Source organism: Lemur catta, chromosome 10, assembly GCF_020740605.2.
Source record: "Lemur catta isolate mLemCat1 chromosome 10, mLemCat1.pri, whole genome shotgun sequence".
Lineage (NCBI taxonomy): Eukaryota > Metazoa > Chordata > Mammalia > Primates > Lemuridae > Lemur > Lemur catta.
Window position 1 is genome coordinate 442,657 of NC_059137.1, and position 13,892 is coordinate 456,548.

The window sequence follows — 13,892 nt, forward strand, 5'->3', positions numbered from 1 at the left end:
GACACAGCCTCAGACTGTCCGTCACAGCTCCTTCCACTGAGCCTCGCGATCCACGTCCAGACGCCAGTTAGTCAGAGCTGACTCACTCGGCAGGCCCTGCCGGCCAGTCCTGCCACAGCTGCTGCCGGGCACCCTCCTCTCTCCTCCGAGGGCGCAGAGGGGGCAGGTGCACAGCACAGATAACGTGGGGCTCCACACAGGGCAGAGCCACACTCAGAGCCCCCCACACCCACAGACTTGCACGGCACCTAGAACTGCGGCCCACGACCCTCGGGCTGTGGCCTGTCAGGAAACGGACAGAAAATCACCACCTGAGCTCTGCACCACACACCCCCCAAAGACACCCCCCAATGGTCCACGGAAGAATCATCTTCCACGAACCCAGTCCCTGGTGTCGAAAAGGCTGGGACCACCGACTTGGAACGTCAGAGTGACACGCACGTCACACTAAACGATGTCAGGAACAGAGACCCCCCACAGGGCTAAAAAAAAAAAAAGTCAGGTAAATATGATGTACAAGAACACTGAAAATGATAAAGAAGAGTTTAAAGCAAAAGGGCCAGAAAGGCACCAGACAACGCACTAAAGCCAGAAGCAGATGGCAGCAAAGAGCAGGAGTCGCGCCTTGAAGTCAGACAGGGACCGTCGGGGGCACCGAACGGACGCGGGAGGCAGCGAGTGACGAAGCCAAGCACCGTCCACGGAGAGGACCTGACGTCACACTCTGTGCACTGACCCGACTACACGGCAGCAAGACACACAAACAGGCCACTGGACGTACAAGAGGAACTTCATAAAAAATAAAATGAAGTAGGAATGTTCAAGCATCACTTTCTGAACAGTGCAAATTTCGTAGACAAAAAACAGAGAATTAGAAAATAGGATCAATAAACTTGATTTTAATAAATGTACCTACAATCTGGTATTGCCAAAATATGCTGCACACACTTTTTTGTTATGTTAGTGAAGCTTTTTAAAATCGGTCATGAACTTAGAATTTGAAAATTTTAAACGCAAAGATGTATAAGCCACATTCCCTCTCATTATCTGATAACACTAGAAATAATGGAAAGATGATCAGAATGTCTTAACCACTTACAAATTAGGAAGCACACGCCCAGGCTAACCTCCGCCTCAAGAGGAAAGTGATTGTTACCCAGAAACCGATAAAAAGGAAGGCGGGACAGCTCAGCTTCACGCAGAGGGAAACACACAGCCCAAAATGCCTTTGCCATTAAAAAAGAAAAAAGGGAACAAGTCACATATTTTAAGAGATTAGAAAAATAATAAAGTTAACTAGAATAATGTGGAAAGACAAACTTAATAAAGACAAAAATCAAAATAATAAAATTGAAATAGAAAATAGAAGAGAAAGAAATCTAAAATCTGGTCGTTTAAAATGACCATCACCATACACATCAGCTCCACGTGAGCCTAACTGAGGAGAAGAGAAGAAGCAAAGACAGAGACAGCAGGAGCCACGAGAAGAAAACAACTCACACTCCGAGTCGGTCTCAGAGCCTCAGACGTCACACACAGCACACGCGATGCCGTGTATCTCCGGCCCGAACACCAGACCCCGGCACGCGAGACGGGTATGCGCCATCTCCCTGGTTCCCCAGCACAGCTCAGACAGAGCATGTCCTGACCCGAACACGGACATTGGCCCCACAAAACCCACTTACCTGCAGTCCTGCCCGCCCCGTCCAAGCTCCGCTGTCCTGCGCCTTGCTCAGGCCAAACCTGTGCAGCTGTCCCTGGGGTCTCCCTCTCCCACCCCCACCCCCACCCCGGGGGGTCAGCAAACCCAGGGGGCTCGTCTTCAAACACACCCAGAACCCGACACTTAACAACCTCTTTGCTGCTACCCCAGGTCCCAGCCACCACCCTCCGGATCTTGGCAGCAGCCTCCAAACCAGCCTCCCTGCTTCTGCCTCCTTTTCCCAGCTCAGCCTGTTGTCGGCAGCCTGAGGATCCAGAGGGCCCTAACACGACAGAGGCCAGAGGGCGTCACCCCTCTGCAAACGCCCCATGTCTGCCCAGAGTCCCTGCAGGCACCTCACCCGCCACAACCTGATTCCTTCCTACTGCGCCAGCCACAGTGCGCTGGGCACAAGGAGCACAACGCGCCGGGCACAAGGAGCACCACGCGCCGGGCACAGGAAGCACAGCACACCAGGCACAGGGAGCACACGCGCCAAGCACAGGGAGCACATGCGCCAGGCACAGGGAGCACAGCACACCAGGCACAGGGAGCACATGCGCCGGGCACAGGGAGCACAGCACACCAGGCACAGGGAGCACACACACCGGGCACAGGGAGTACAGCACACCAGGCACAGGGAGCACAGCACACCAGGCACAGGGAGCACACGCACCAGGCACAGGGAGCACACGCGCCAGGCACAGGGAGTACAGCACACCAGGTACAGGGAGCACAGCACACCAGGCACAGGGAGCACACACACCAGGCACAGGGAGCACAGCACACTAGGTACGGGGAACACACACACCGGGCACAGGGAGTACAGCACACTAGGTACAGGGAGCACAGCACACCAGGCACAGGGAGTACAGCACACTAGGTACAGGGAGCACACACACCAGGCACAGGGAGCACTGCACACTAGGTACGGGGAACACACACACCGGGCGCAGGGAGCACAGCACACCAGGCACAGGGAGCACACACACCAGGCACAGGGAACACACACACCAGGCACAGGGAGCACAGCACACTAGGTACACGGAGCACACACACCAGGCACAGGGAGCACAGCACACTAGGCACAGGGAGCACACACGCCGGGCACAGGGAGTACAGCACACTAGGTACAGGGAGTACAGCACACTAGGCACAGGGAGCATACACGCTGGGCACAGGGAGCACACACACCAGGCACAGGGAGCACACACACCGGGCACAGGGAGCACACACGCTGGGCACAGGGAGCACACACACCAGGCACAGGGAATACAGCACACTAGGTACAGGAAGCACACACACCGGGCACAGGGAGTACAGCGGGCCGGTCACACCCTGGCCCATGGTCATGGGACCTGCTGCCTGGAACATTCTCGCCCCCAGTGTCCCTCAGGCCGACTTCCTCACGCCGTCCACTCTGCTCAGTGGCGCCCTCCTTCCTGAGGCCCCCTGTGACCATCCCATGGGGACTGCAACACCCCCGACCCCGACCCTCCCTTCCCTACTCCTCCTCCTCGGCTCCTGGCTCTATCCGACACGCGTGTTTTACTCTGTCTCACTTCTTGCCTGAAGCTCCCACCGAATGGGAACTCCAGAAGCGGAAGGGCCTCGTTTTTGTTTTGTTCAACGCTGTGGCCCCAGTGCCGCCACCGTGAGAGAACACTGCAAGGAGCTCTGCAGAAACCGATCGGAACACCCAGAGAAAACAGATTTCCCAACAAAGTCTACATTACAAATCTGGCCCAAGACTTTTTTGGGGTTTTTTTTTTGCTTTTTTGGACTATATAGATTCACAGTTTTATCTCACTTATAAAAAAAGAGAAAACTCCAGTGTTATTTAAACGATTCCAAATCATACAAGACGACTTTTATTTTTTTATTGAGACAGAGTCTCACTCTGTCACCTGGGCTAGAGTGCCGTGGCGTCATCATAGCTCACAGCAACCTCCAACTCCTGGGCTCAAGCGATCCTCCTGCCTCAGCCTCCCGAGTAGCTGGGACTACAAGTGTGAGCCACCTCGTCTGACCAGTGTCTTATTATTGACAAAATAAATATAAAAGAATTTACAAATAAATAAACCCAATATAAAAATGAATAAGATATATGAAGAGTCACTAATAGGTTTAATGTTTAAATGGGAAACAAACATTTAAAAAGAGGATCAAAGTCACAGTGGGGAGAAATGTCACCCCACACTCGCCCAACCCGCCTCAAACTGGCAAAACCACGAGGAGCTGTGACATCTGAGCAGGGTGATGGCAAAGGTCTCTGCTGTAGTTACCGGGACGTGAAGCCACACGGAGCGTGGACAGTGCGTGTGCCCCACCCGTGGCCGCCCGCTCAGGGTCTGCCCCAGAGACAAAGGTGCTGGTGAGGAAGGACAGACGTTTACGAGGGTCTGGGGGCAGCATTTCTCACAGTGAGGTTTAAAAAAACACTAGAAACAAATGAACGGCCGCGGACAGGCAGCTGCACAGCTCACGGGAATCCACACCACGGACGGCACAGGGCCACAGACGGCAGGCTGGGTCGGATTAACGCATCCGTAGGCAGGAGTTCAAAAGGTACGGAGGAGAAAAGCGTCCCCAAAGCCTGCATGTGCACACGTATGCCCATGCCTGCGTGTGGCGTCTGCGACAAGCACGGAGGAACAAGGACGGGCTCACGCTCAGCTGTTAACATGGTTCCCTGGCGCTGGGTGAGGACAGAACGGGTAAGGTCCTTAAGAAAGAGTGTGCGTGTACATGTGTATGCACTGCATGTGTGTGTGTACGCGTGTTGTATCTACGTGTATGTGTACACACTGCAAGTGTGTATATCCATGTGATGTTTGTGCATGTATGTGTTATATAGGTGTGTACATGTACATGCATGCCCATGTCATGTGTACATGTGTGCATGTGTGCGTATGCGTGCACATGTGCTGCATGTGCATGTATACATGTTATGTGTACACATGTACACACTACACATGTGTGCATGTGTTGCGTGTGTGCATGTATGTGCATGTACACGTACATGCATGTATGTGTGTGCACTGTTTTATTAAAGGGCTCTGTCCCATGAACGTAACAGTATAAGGGGAAACAGACCCTGCAGGGCAAGGAGGTCCAGACTGGATCTGACCAGGTAGCTTGAAATGAAACCATCACTGCCCAGTGCCAGGGCCTCTCCACGCAGTGAGCCGTGGGGACTCGGGCTGAGCCTTCCTTGGTGGCAGAATGCACAACAACAGGCATGTGGGGTGGAAGTGCCGGGTGTTCTGGTGCCAGAAGTTTGGTGCCAGACAGAGAGGAAGGGAACTAGAACAGCTCTGCAGAGTAAGTGAATCGGAATTTCCTCTCCCTATTTGAGAAGCGGAGAAGGAAGAAGGGCCTCAGCAGCAGCAGCAGCTCCAGAAGGTAGAGAACGGGGACTGGGGACAGAGGCTTAGAAACCTTTGGTCCCCACAGAGCCAGCGACACACGAGGCCCCGGCCATGGGACGTGACCGGGGTTCTGTGAGCACATGTTTGGGCGAGGAGGAGTCTCCAGGCACAGCTGGGGGCCGGGAAGGGGGCCGGGCGCCCCCTGAGAACGGCTGCGAGGCGGGGAGAGCCCGGGGCCCCGAGACTCACCGACAGCGCAGAGGTCTGCAAACCGGTCCTCCCCCTCCTCCGCGTGGATCAGGTCGTTCCTGCTCTTCTTGGTGGCTGCTCTCTTCAGCACTGCTTCAGACAAAGGCGGGGGGCGCCTGAGCTGCATCCGCAGGCGGCCCCCTCAGGGCTGCAGACGTCTTTCCGGGGGGCATGGGGGTACCCTCCCCTGCAACCGGCCACCTTTCCTGAACTTCCGCCTGGGCCTGGAGCGCTGAGGCTGAGGCAGGGTGATTCCTGGCCCCCCTGGGGTACGGAATGCTGAGGGAGGGCCCAGCTTTCCTTCCCTCCACAGTGAGGTCAGGGGGAGGCCTGGCCACCAGGGAGACCAGGAAACGTCCACCTGGGGCAAGGCGAGGGCCGCAGGCCTGCTCGAGCCTCAGGTACGGGACCCGCAGGGGTGGCCGCACTCTGGCCCTGACCCGGCGGTGGGTGTGAGGAGAGGGCGACCTGGGCCTGCCGCAGGGCCCACGCTCCCAACCAGCCCCAACAGCCACAGCAGAGGGGCCCTGGCCCCCACCCGGTGGCCCAGGTCGTGCCAGGAGTCTTTGCATGGCCTTTGGAGGCAGGACCCCCAAGTCCTGGAGACAGACATGGCCTGGTCTGCAGGGGCAGCACCGTTCAGCAGAACTTTCCATGACGACGGCATGTGCGCATGTCAGAAAGCCCAGGGTCACACCCCGTGGCCCAGTCTGTGCCCATGTGCGGGTGCATGAGTGCCGGGCACCGCAGGGCGCCCCGTGTGAACCTGCCAGTTGGCACACAGGCCGCTGCCCCCCCGGCGCCAGAGCTGTCTCCACACACGCAGCGCCTGCACGGGTCACCTACCATCCAAAGGGGACTTCTCCTCCGCATTCTTGTCCTCCTCTGCCAGCATGACTTCCTCTGTGAGGGGAACACAGCCTCAGGCCGGAGCCTTCCTGTCCCTGTCCCAACAGGGCTCATCCCAGATATGTGCCCGGAGGAAGAGGCATCTCTCCCCGGAAGACCCGCCTTCTCCGCTCAGAGCGGAGCTGCTGCTGCGTCAGCACTCGGTGCCCTGCAAGGGCCCAGCTGCCTCGGGCTGCCTGGATCCCACCACACACCCCTGAGCGCACCTGAGTCCCACAGGTGCGCTCCTCACTGAGGAAGCACTTGCGAAACCTCAGGAGGCAGGAGCAGGTGCCCCTCCTGCAGGAGAACGTGGCTGCTAGGGCTGAGGGGCGGGGCGGGGAGTCCAGAAAGTCCAGGCTCCACAGAGCCAGAGTCGGGGCGCAGACAGGACTCCGGTCAAGGGCAGCCACTTGGGTGTGACAGGGCGAGACCGGCGTTAGGCTGAGCCAGGGCAGAACCCTCAGCTGAAGAGGCCACTGTCTCTGGGCCAGGACACCGGGTGAGCCTTGGGGAGATGCCTCCTCCCTGCAAAGCCCTTCAGGTGCTGCCCCGCAGCCAGGGGACCCAGGTGGCGGCAGAGTGGACCTGGGGCGAAGCACTGACAGAGGGCAGGCCAGGCGCACGGCGGCTGCGCCCACTGCTCTCACCGGCCTTGAAGATCCACTCCAGGTACCCGTTGAGCTCCCGCTCGATCTGCTGCTGCCGACGGAGCTTCAGGAAAGCGCGGCGGTTCTCCACCCTCTCTCGTTCCTTGGCAAACTCTCTGCCGTGCCAGAAAAGCAAGCAGAGCACGTGAGTGCAGGCACAGCTGCAGCCCCACAGGTGTGCAGCCCCCAGAGTGAAGAGGAACCAGAACAGACGGGGACAGGAAATGCGGCTGCCATTCAGGGGGCCCCGTCCCCCAGCCTCTGCCAGCCTCACAGAGCGCCTGCATGGACAGCCAGGCAGACCCGCCCTCCTCAGGCTCCCGTGGTAGTAAGGACAGTCCTTGGTCCCCAGTGGGGGGTTCCAGAGGGCAGGGACAAGCCCACGGCCCCTGCCTAGAGCAGCCCTAAGCACGCAGCCCCCGTGCTAAGCCCTGTGATCTGCGACCGCATCTCTGGAGGACATTTCCTCTGCTTCTGCTGTGGGCTCAGAAACAAAGCCACCGCTGGGAGGGGAGGGACAGACAGGAGCAAAGGAAAAAGGGACGACCGGGTCGGAGCAGGCCAGAAGCAAAGGCAAACACTGCGCAGTCCACACGGCCTCCTCAGCCTCCGAGGCCCACGAGGAGCAGGAGAGACCTTCGCTCTCCTTAATCTCCCAGGGCCCAGCCCCTCCTGCGCCTCGTGGCCGAGGGAAACACCTGCCCCCGCAGCCCCAGCCCTGCAGGAAGCCGTCCCCTCCCCTCCCCTCTCCCTCTCTCCTTCCCCCACACACATAAACCAGTGTCTGACTTGCTGACGTGGGCGTCGCAGGCCTGGCTCCTAGCGACGGCCATGTAGGAAGGAAGCTCGGTTCCCACCAGGACCCACCCTGAGCCCACAACCAGCGCCCCCCAGGGGATGCATGGACACGGCCCCTGCCCAGGCCCACCCGTCCCGTCCGGGCAGGAAGACAGGTCCACTGCGGCCTCCCCACCTGGTCCAGGCCCCCGGCCAGGCCCTGAGAGCAGAAGAGCCTGGGCCGGCAGAGGACGGTGACAAGGCTGCTCAAGCCCATCCCAGCCCCCAGCAGAAACCCACTCTGGCAGCCTGGTCCCCACCGGAGAGCAGCTGCTTCTCCCATGGTGGCCTTCGGCTTCCCTGAGCTGCCGTCCCCGCAGGGTGGGAGGGGCCCCAGGAACAGTTCCCGGTTCTTTCTCTCTGGGCGCTGCGAGAACCAGGCCAGGAAGGAAGAGGGACAGGGCTGCACCAGCTCCCGGGGCGGTCAGGCGGCACCTGACTGTGCAGCCGCCGAGGCGCCAGGGTGTGGCCTCGTGGGCCGTGCTGGCCCTGGCGTTAGGGCCCTTGCTGGGCCTGGATGCCTGGAGGCGGCTCGGCCAGGCTGATCAGGGACCATCCCACATCTCCCTCTCCCCGGAGACCGGGACAGTCACAGGCTCGGGGCCCAGCATGCAGCCCCTGCCCCGTCCTCCCTGCCCTCCCCAGAGTGGGACCACACCGCAGCCGGAGCAGACGGCTCCTGCCCGTCCACGGACCCACCCGGTTCCAGCCCACCTTCCCACCACGCAGTGTCCTTGGCATGGAGCTCACGCCCCGCCCCGGCCTGGACGCTGCCAGCCCCCTACTAGTCCCTGCGCCCTCCCCCCACCGCGCCCTGGGCTCCAGCCCCCAGAGTCCCTGCAGCACACACACCACATGCGTCACTGAGCCCCCAGCCCAGTGTCCTCTGCCTGGAAGGGCCTCCTCCTCCCTCAGCCTGGCTCCCTCCCCGTCCCTCCCCAGGTGCCTTCTCTGAGCTGCAGCTTCCCGGCTTCCCCAGCAGACCCCCGCTGTACGTCTCCCCGCTGTGCTGGGGGCTTAGCTGGTCCCCGTGCAGGCGCCTGGAAGACGTGCCGGTGACAATCCTACCCGCCACAGGAGGGAACTGAGGCTGAGAACACCCCCAGCTGGAGCACACAGCCTGTCCTCGCGGTGGCCATCCCTCTCCAGGCCAGCGCGGCCACGACTCTGGGGTCCCCGGGCTCCATCCCCAGCCCACCTCAGGAGCCCTGGGCCTGAGCAGGGATCTCCAGAGAGGAAGAGTGGAGACTGTCTCCTGCAGCGGAGGTGGGGCACAGAGGCAGGCCTGGCCAGACACCCCCCACCGCTCCCCAGCACAGCTTCCTCTGCCTGAACACCAGCCCGGTTGTGCCCAAGCACACGGCAGCTCTCAGCCCAGTGCAGGCGGTGGGTGCCGTGTGCCCACAGGCCAGCCAGCCATGTCCCGACCCAGGAAGGGGTCAGGAGGCCCCAGCCCTGTGCCCCTCCCACCCTCCCCTGGAGGAGCTTGGCGTGAAGAGGTGACCCGAGCTGGGGTGGGCTCAGGTCCCACGGGCCCCCGCTCATTCTTCACTGTGAGAACAGGGGCTCTGTGACCACGGAAGCCGTCCAGAAACCCCATCACAGACCAAACCTCCCACCTGCCCAGGTGAGACGCAGCAGCAGCCTCTCCCCAACGGCAGACACCAGGCAAAGGCTGGGACTGACAGGGGTAAGGTCAAGAAGGGGCCAGGATGGTGGCACAAAGGGAAGGCCACCAGCGCCCAGGACTGCAGGGGCCACCAGCCCAGAGGTGCCCCCCAGGCCCGGCCGGCTCACTGCCCATCTCACACGTGCCCTGCGCACCTCCACGGCCGTCCCCGCAGCCTGAGCACACGGGGCACCTGCCAGAGCCCCCCTCGGCCTCTTACCCCGAGAGCACGCCCAGCACCAGGTTGAGCATGAAGAAGGAGCCGATGATGATGAGGGGTATGAAGTAGAGCCAGTTCCAGGTGTTGCCGGCCGCGTCGTTCGTCTGGAAGGAAGGAGAAGGCGTGAGGACACACAGACAGGACGCACGGCCCTGGCCCGTACCAGGCCTCCTACCCAGAAACAAATGCCCGCAGGGTCCGTGCAAGGGGAACCCCGTCGGGGCACTCAGGCATGGGGGTGGGGCCAGGCACGGGGGGTGGGGCCAGGCACCAGGGGGTGGAGTCAGGCAGGGGGAGGGGCAGGCACGGGGGTGGGGGCAGGCAGGGGGCGGGGCCAGTCAGGGGGTGGGGGCAGGCGGGGGCGGGAGCAGGCAGGGGGCGGGGGCAGGCAGGGGCGGGAGCAGGCACGGGGGTGGGGCCAGGCACGGGGGGGGCGGGGTCAGGCAGGGGGTGGGGTCAGGCACGGGGGTGGGGGCAGGCAGGGGGCGGGGCAGACACGCGGGTGGCGCCAGGCACGGGGGGTGGAGTCAGGCAGGGGGCGGGGCAGGCACGGGGGTGGGGTCAGGCACGGGGGCGGGGCAGGCAGGGGGCGGGGTCAGTCAGGGGGTGGGGTCAGTCAGGGGTGGGGTCAGGCACGGGGGCGGGGTCGGGCACGGGGGCGGGGTCAGTCAGGGGTGGGGTCAGTCAGGGGTGGGGTCAGGCGGGGGCGGGGGTCGAAGCAGGGCCAGAGGTCAGAGCTGCCCTGCCCGGCAGAGCTCTCCTGGCTGCGGCTCCCAGAGTACCGGGGACACTGAGCCCCAGGACACTGCCCGGCAATGCCGAGGAGCCCAAGGCCGCTCGGGACGCGCCAGGCACCGGCCCAGGAGAAGACTCGCAGCGCCCCCCCCCAGCCCGGCCGCTGCACACCCCTGAGCAGCCGCAGAGACACGTCCTCCTGCGTGAGGCCCCACGCGTCCCAGAGTCCTCATCTGCCCCGTCCGCAGCAGCTCCCACCAGCGACACCATGGGGGCCTCCGCGCTGCGTCTTCCTGCCAAGTTCCTGGAGGACAGACCTCGCCACACGCCTGGCCCAGAACAGAGCCCGGCACTCAGGCATGATTTGAATCCGAAAGCAAAGAAGTTCCATCTTCCCAGAGCTTTTGCTTTTTACAGCACGGCCCACAGAGGGGTCATCTCCTCTGGGTCCCATTTAATTCCAGAGCCGTTTTGTTTTCATGGTTCCCAGGAGACTTGGCTGAGGGTGGAGAACCTTTCTCCACGCAGGGGTCGTGCTAGAGGTGAACCAGGAGGGAGAGGGGTGCGGAGGGTGGGCTACCCGGCCCTTCACGCCTCGCTTCGGGGGCAGCTCGCGACTCACGCCACGGCAAGGCCCAGGCAAGACAGGCGGGAGGACAGCCTGGGCGCCGCCCTGCAGCCGGGCCGACCGCCAGGCCTCTCGCCCTCGGGTGTCTGCCAGCGCGGCAGGATTTGCAGACTCGACTCCTGGAGAGTCCTGGGTCCCTGGACATACGGAAGCTTGTGGCTTCTGACCTGTGCACACTGATTCCAGGCTGGCCACCGAGATGCCTGGACCCTAACTCAGAACTGACGTTCAGAATCCCAGCTCCAAAGGAAGCTCACGTTCCCTAAGCACATGCGACTCAGACCTGTGACCTGCACGGCCACCAAAGCCACCAACCTCCCTGCAAGCACACGCTCCAAGCCTGCCCTGCTTCTGGGAGAAAGGAGAGCTGACCCTGCTGTGACCCCAGCCCCCCACCCACTCCGAACGCGGCCGCACAATCCTCCCTCCACAACATGCCAGGCCCATCGGTAGCTAAGCCACGCCAATCACTCTCATTGCAAAAAACAAAAACAAAAGAAACCAGGGCATGCACTGCTGGGAAGATGGAGTAGACATACCCTTCCGTATCCCTCCCACTAAGTGCAAATAATATTTGGAACGTTATACATAAAGCAAACACGAGAAAACTCTGAAAGGTGGAGAAAAGGCGTAGACCGGCCTGGACCCAGGAGTAAGGCGGGTTCCCTGGGTTTTCTTTTTGCCTCGTATATCCCAGACTTGGAGCTGAAGAAGCCTGCAGCTTGGAAATGACCAGAGGGCACAGAGGAAAACGCACCAACAAAAGCCAGCCCTCTGTAACCAAAGGGTCAGGAAAGGGCAGCCCAGCAAGACAGAAAACTTTTAGACAATAACTGCACTGTGTTGCGCCTCCATCCCTTCCAGCAAAGACCGGCAGGGAGCCTAGACGCCCCCTCCCAGACTGCAACGGGAGGCCGGGGTCAGCGCTGGGTGGGGAGCCCGGTGGTCCCTGCAGCCAAGACTCCAGGGGAAAACCCTCCGTTCTGCGCTGCAGTGACCGGGGCCTCTCTCATCCCCCCAAACTGGGGTGCCGTCAGAGAGGGCCCAAGCAGGGAGTGGGACTTTCCTCCTCAGCAAGTAGTAAACGAGGCCCCCCCAACCCCAGCCCACCTCTGTGATATTACAGAAGACCCCACGGGATGCCTAGACCCCCACTCCTGCACGCAGTAATGAGGCACTCCCACCCCACCCTGTCCGAGTGCCACCAGAAGGGCCGAGGGGACGGTCAAGGCTTTCACCACCGTCGGGCAGTAACGAGGCCGGCCCGCACACAGTGTGCGGAAACCACGTGCAGGGCAAGAGCGAGGCTCAGCTAACCTGGCCAGGACGGCACCTTCGAGGTGCAGCGGGGGCTGGAGCCGCCCGCCAGCAAGGAGGAGGCCCCCAGCACGTGTCAGTGGCGTGGGGAACCCAGACTGCTAGACTCCCCCTAACCAGACAGCACCCCCTTCCCCTGACAGTGGCGGCAGCGGCAGCAGCTAAAACAGAAAGTTTAAAATAACATCCAGGGTTTCGTGACTCAACACCAAAATGTCCAGTTTCCAACTGAAACACACTCACTATAGTAAGAACTAGGAAGAGCACAAACTGAAGGAGAAAAGATTGTTCATAGATGCTCTGACGGTCAATTTAATGTGTCAACTTGACTGTGCCACACAGTGCCCAGATATTCGGTCAAACATTATTCTGGATGTTTCTGCAGGGGTGTTTTGGACACAGTTAATATTCCAATCCATAGAGCAAAGCAGGTTGCTCCCCATCGTGAGGACGGGCCTCACTCACTCGGCTGAAGACCGGCCCGGCCTGAGTGTCCAGCAAATCGCCTTTTTGTTTGTTTGTTTCTTTCTTTCTTTTCTTTTCTTTTTTTTTTTTTTTTTTTTTTGAGACAGAGTCTCGCTCTGTTGCCTGGGCTAGAGTGCTGTGGTGTCAGCCTAGCTCACAGCAACCTCAAACTCCTGGGCTCAAGTGATCCTCCTGCCTCAGCCTCCTGAGTAGCTGGGACTACAGGCATGCGCCACCATGCCCGGCTAATTTTTTCTATATATTTTTAGTTGTTTGGCTAATTTCTTTCTATTTTTAGTAGAGACGGGGTCTCGCTCTTGCTCAGGCTGGTCTCGAACTCCTGAGCTCAAACGATCAGCCCGCCGCAAATCGCCTTTGGACTTGTCCCCGCCTGCCGCCTCCCAGCCGCTGTGCCGCCAGCTCTCCCGTGTGCAGACGGCTCTGGAGCCTGCCAGCCTCAGCTACAGGTTCGCACTCGCAGCCTCCATAGCATAAGCCATTCCTTGTACTGCATCTCTGTGCACCCCACACCCACCCTGTGGGTTCTGCTTCTCTGGGGGACGCTGATAGACACAGAGGCCGATGCTGAGATGACAGAAGTACATAGAGATTTTAAAACAGCATCATAAAACTTCATCATAAACAATTACGAACACACTTGAAACACATGAAAAAACAAAGTCTCAACAAAGAAATAGTCCCAGCAAATAAATAGAAGATATAACAAAGAACCAAATAGAAAATTTAGAAGTAAAAAATACACTGATCAAAATAAAAATCTCAATGGAAAGTTACAACAATACAATGAAGGGGGCTTGGAAAAGAATCAGTGAGCAGTAAAAGAGATCAGAAAACAATAGAAATTACCAAATCTAATACACACAGAGGAAAAAAAAAAAACAGAGCCTCAAAAACCTGTGGGATGATAACCAGTGACCTGACATTCATGTCATCACCAGAGCACAGGGTGAGGAGGCGGAGGCTGAAGAGTATTTAAAGGAAATTTCCCAATTTAGCAAGTGACACAAAGTTACAGATCCAAGAAGCTGAACAAACCCTACACAGGGGAACCCAAAGTAACCCACAGTAAGACAATAAGACAGTCAAGCTCCTGAAAACTAAACACAAACAAAATAATCTCGAAATCAGCAAGAGAAAAAT

At 59.6% G+C, this 13,892-nt stretch overlaps 1 protein-coding gene across 2 annotated transcripts in view; it reads right to left on the bottom strand.

Moving 5' to 3' along the window:
• The window catches only part of CACNA1B (calcium voltage-gated channel subunit alpha1 B), a 186,213-nt gene that overhangs the window by 123,708 nt on the left and 48,613 nt on the right, over positions 1 to 13,892 (bottom strand). For both annotated transcript variants that reach the window (XM_045563173.1, XM_045563174.1), the window contains exons 7-10: positions 9,587 to 9,690; positions 6,861 to 6,976; positions 6,169 to 6,225; positions 5,323 to 5,412 (exon numbers count right to left, since the gene is read on the bottom strand). In XM_045563173.1, coding sequence (XP_045419129.1) covers positions 5,323 to 5,412; positions 6,169 to 6,225; positions 6,861 to 6,976; positions 9,587 to 9,690 — 367 coding nt within the window. The remainder of the gene's footprint in view (positions 1 to 5,322; positions 5,413 to 6,168; positions 6,226 to 6,860; positions 6,977 to 9,586; positions 9,691 to 13,892) is intronic.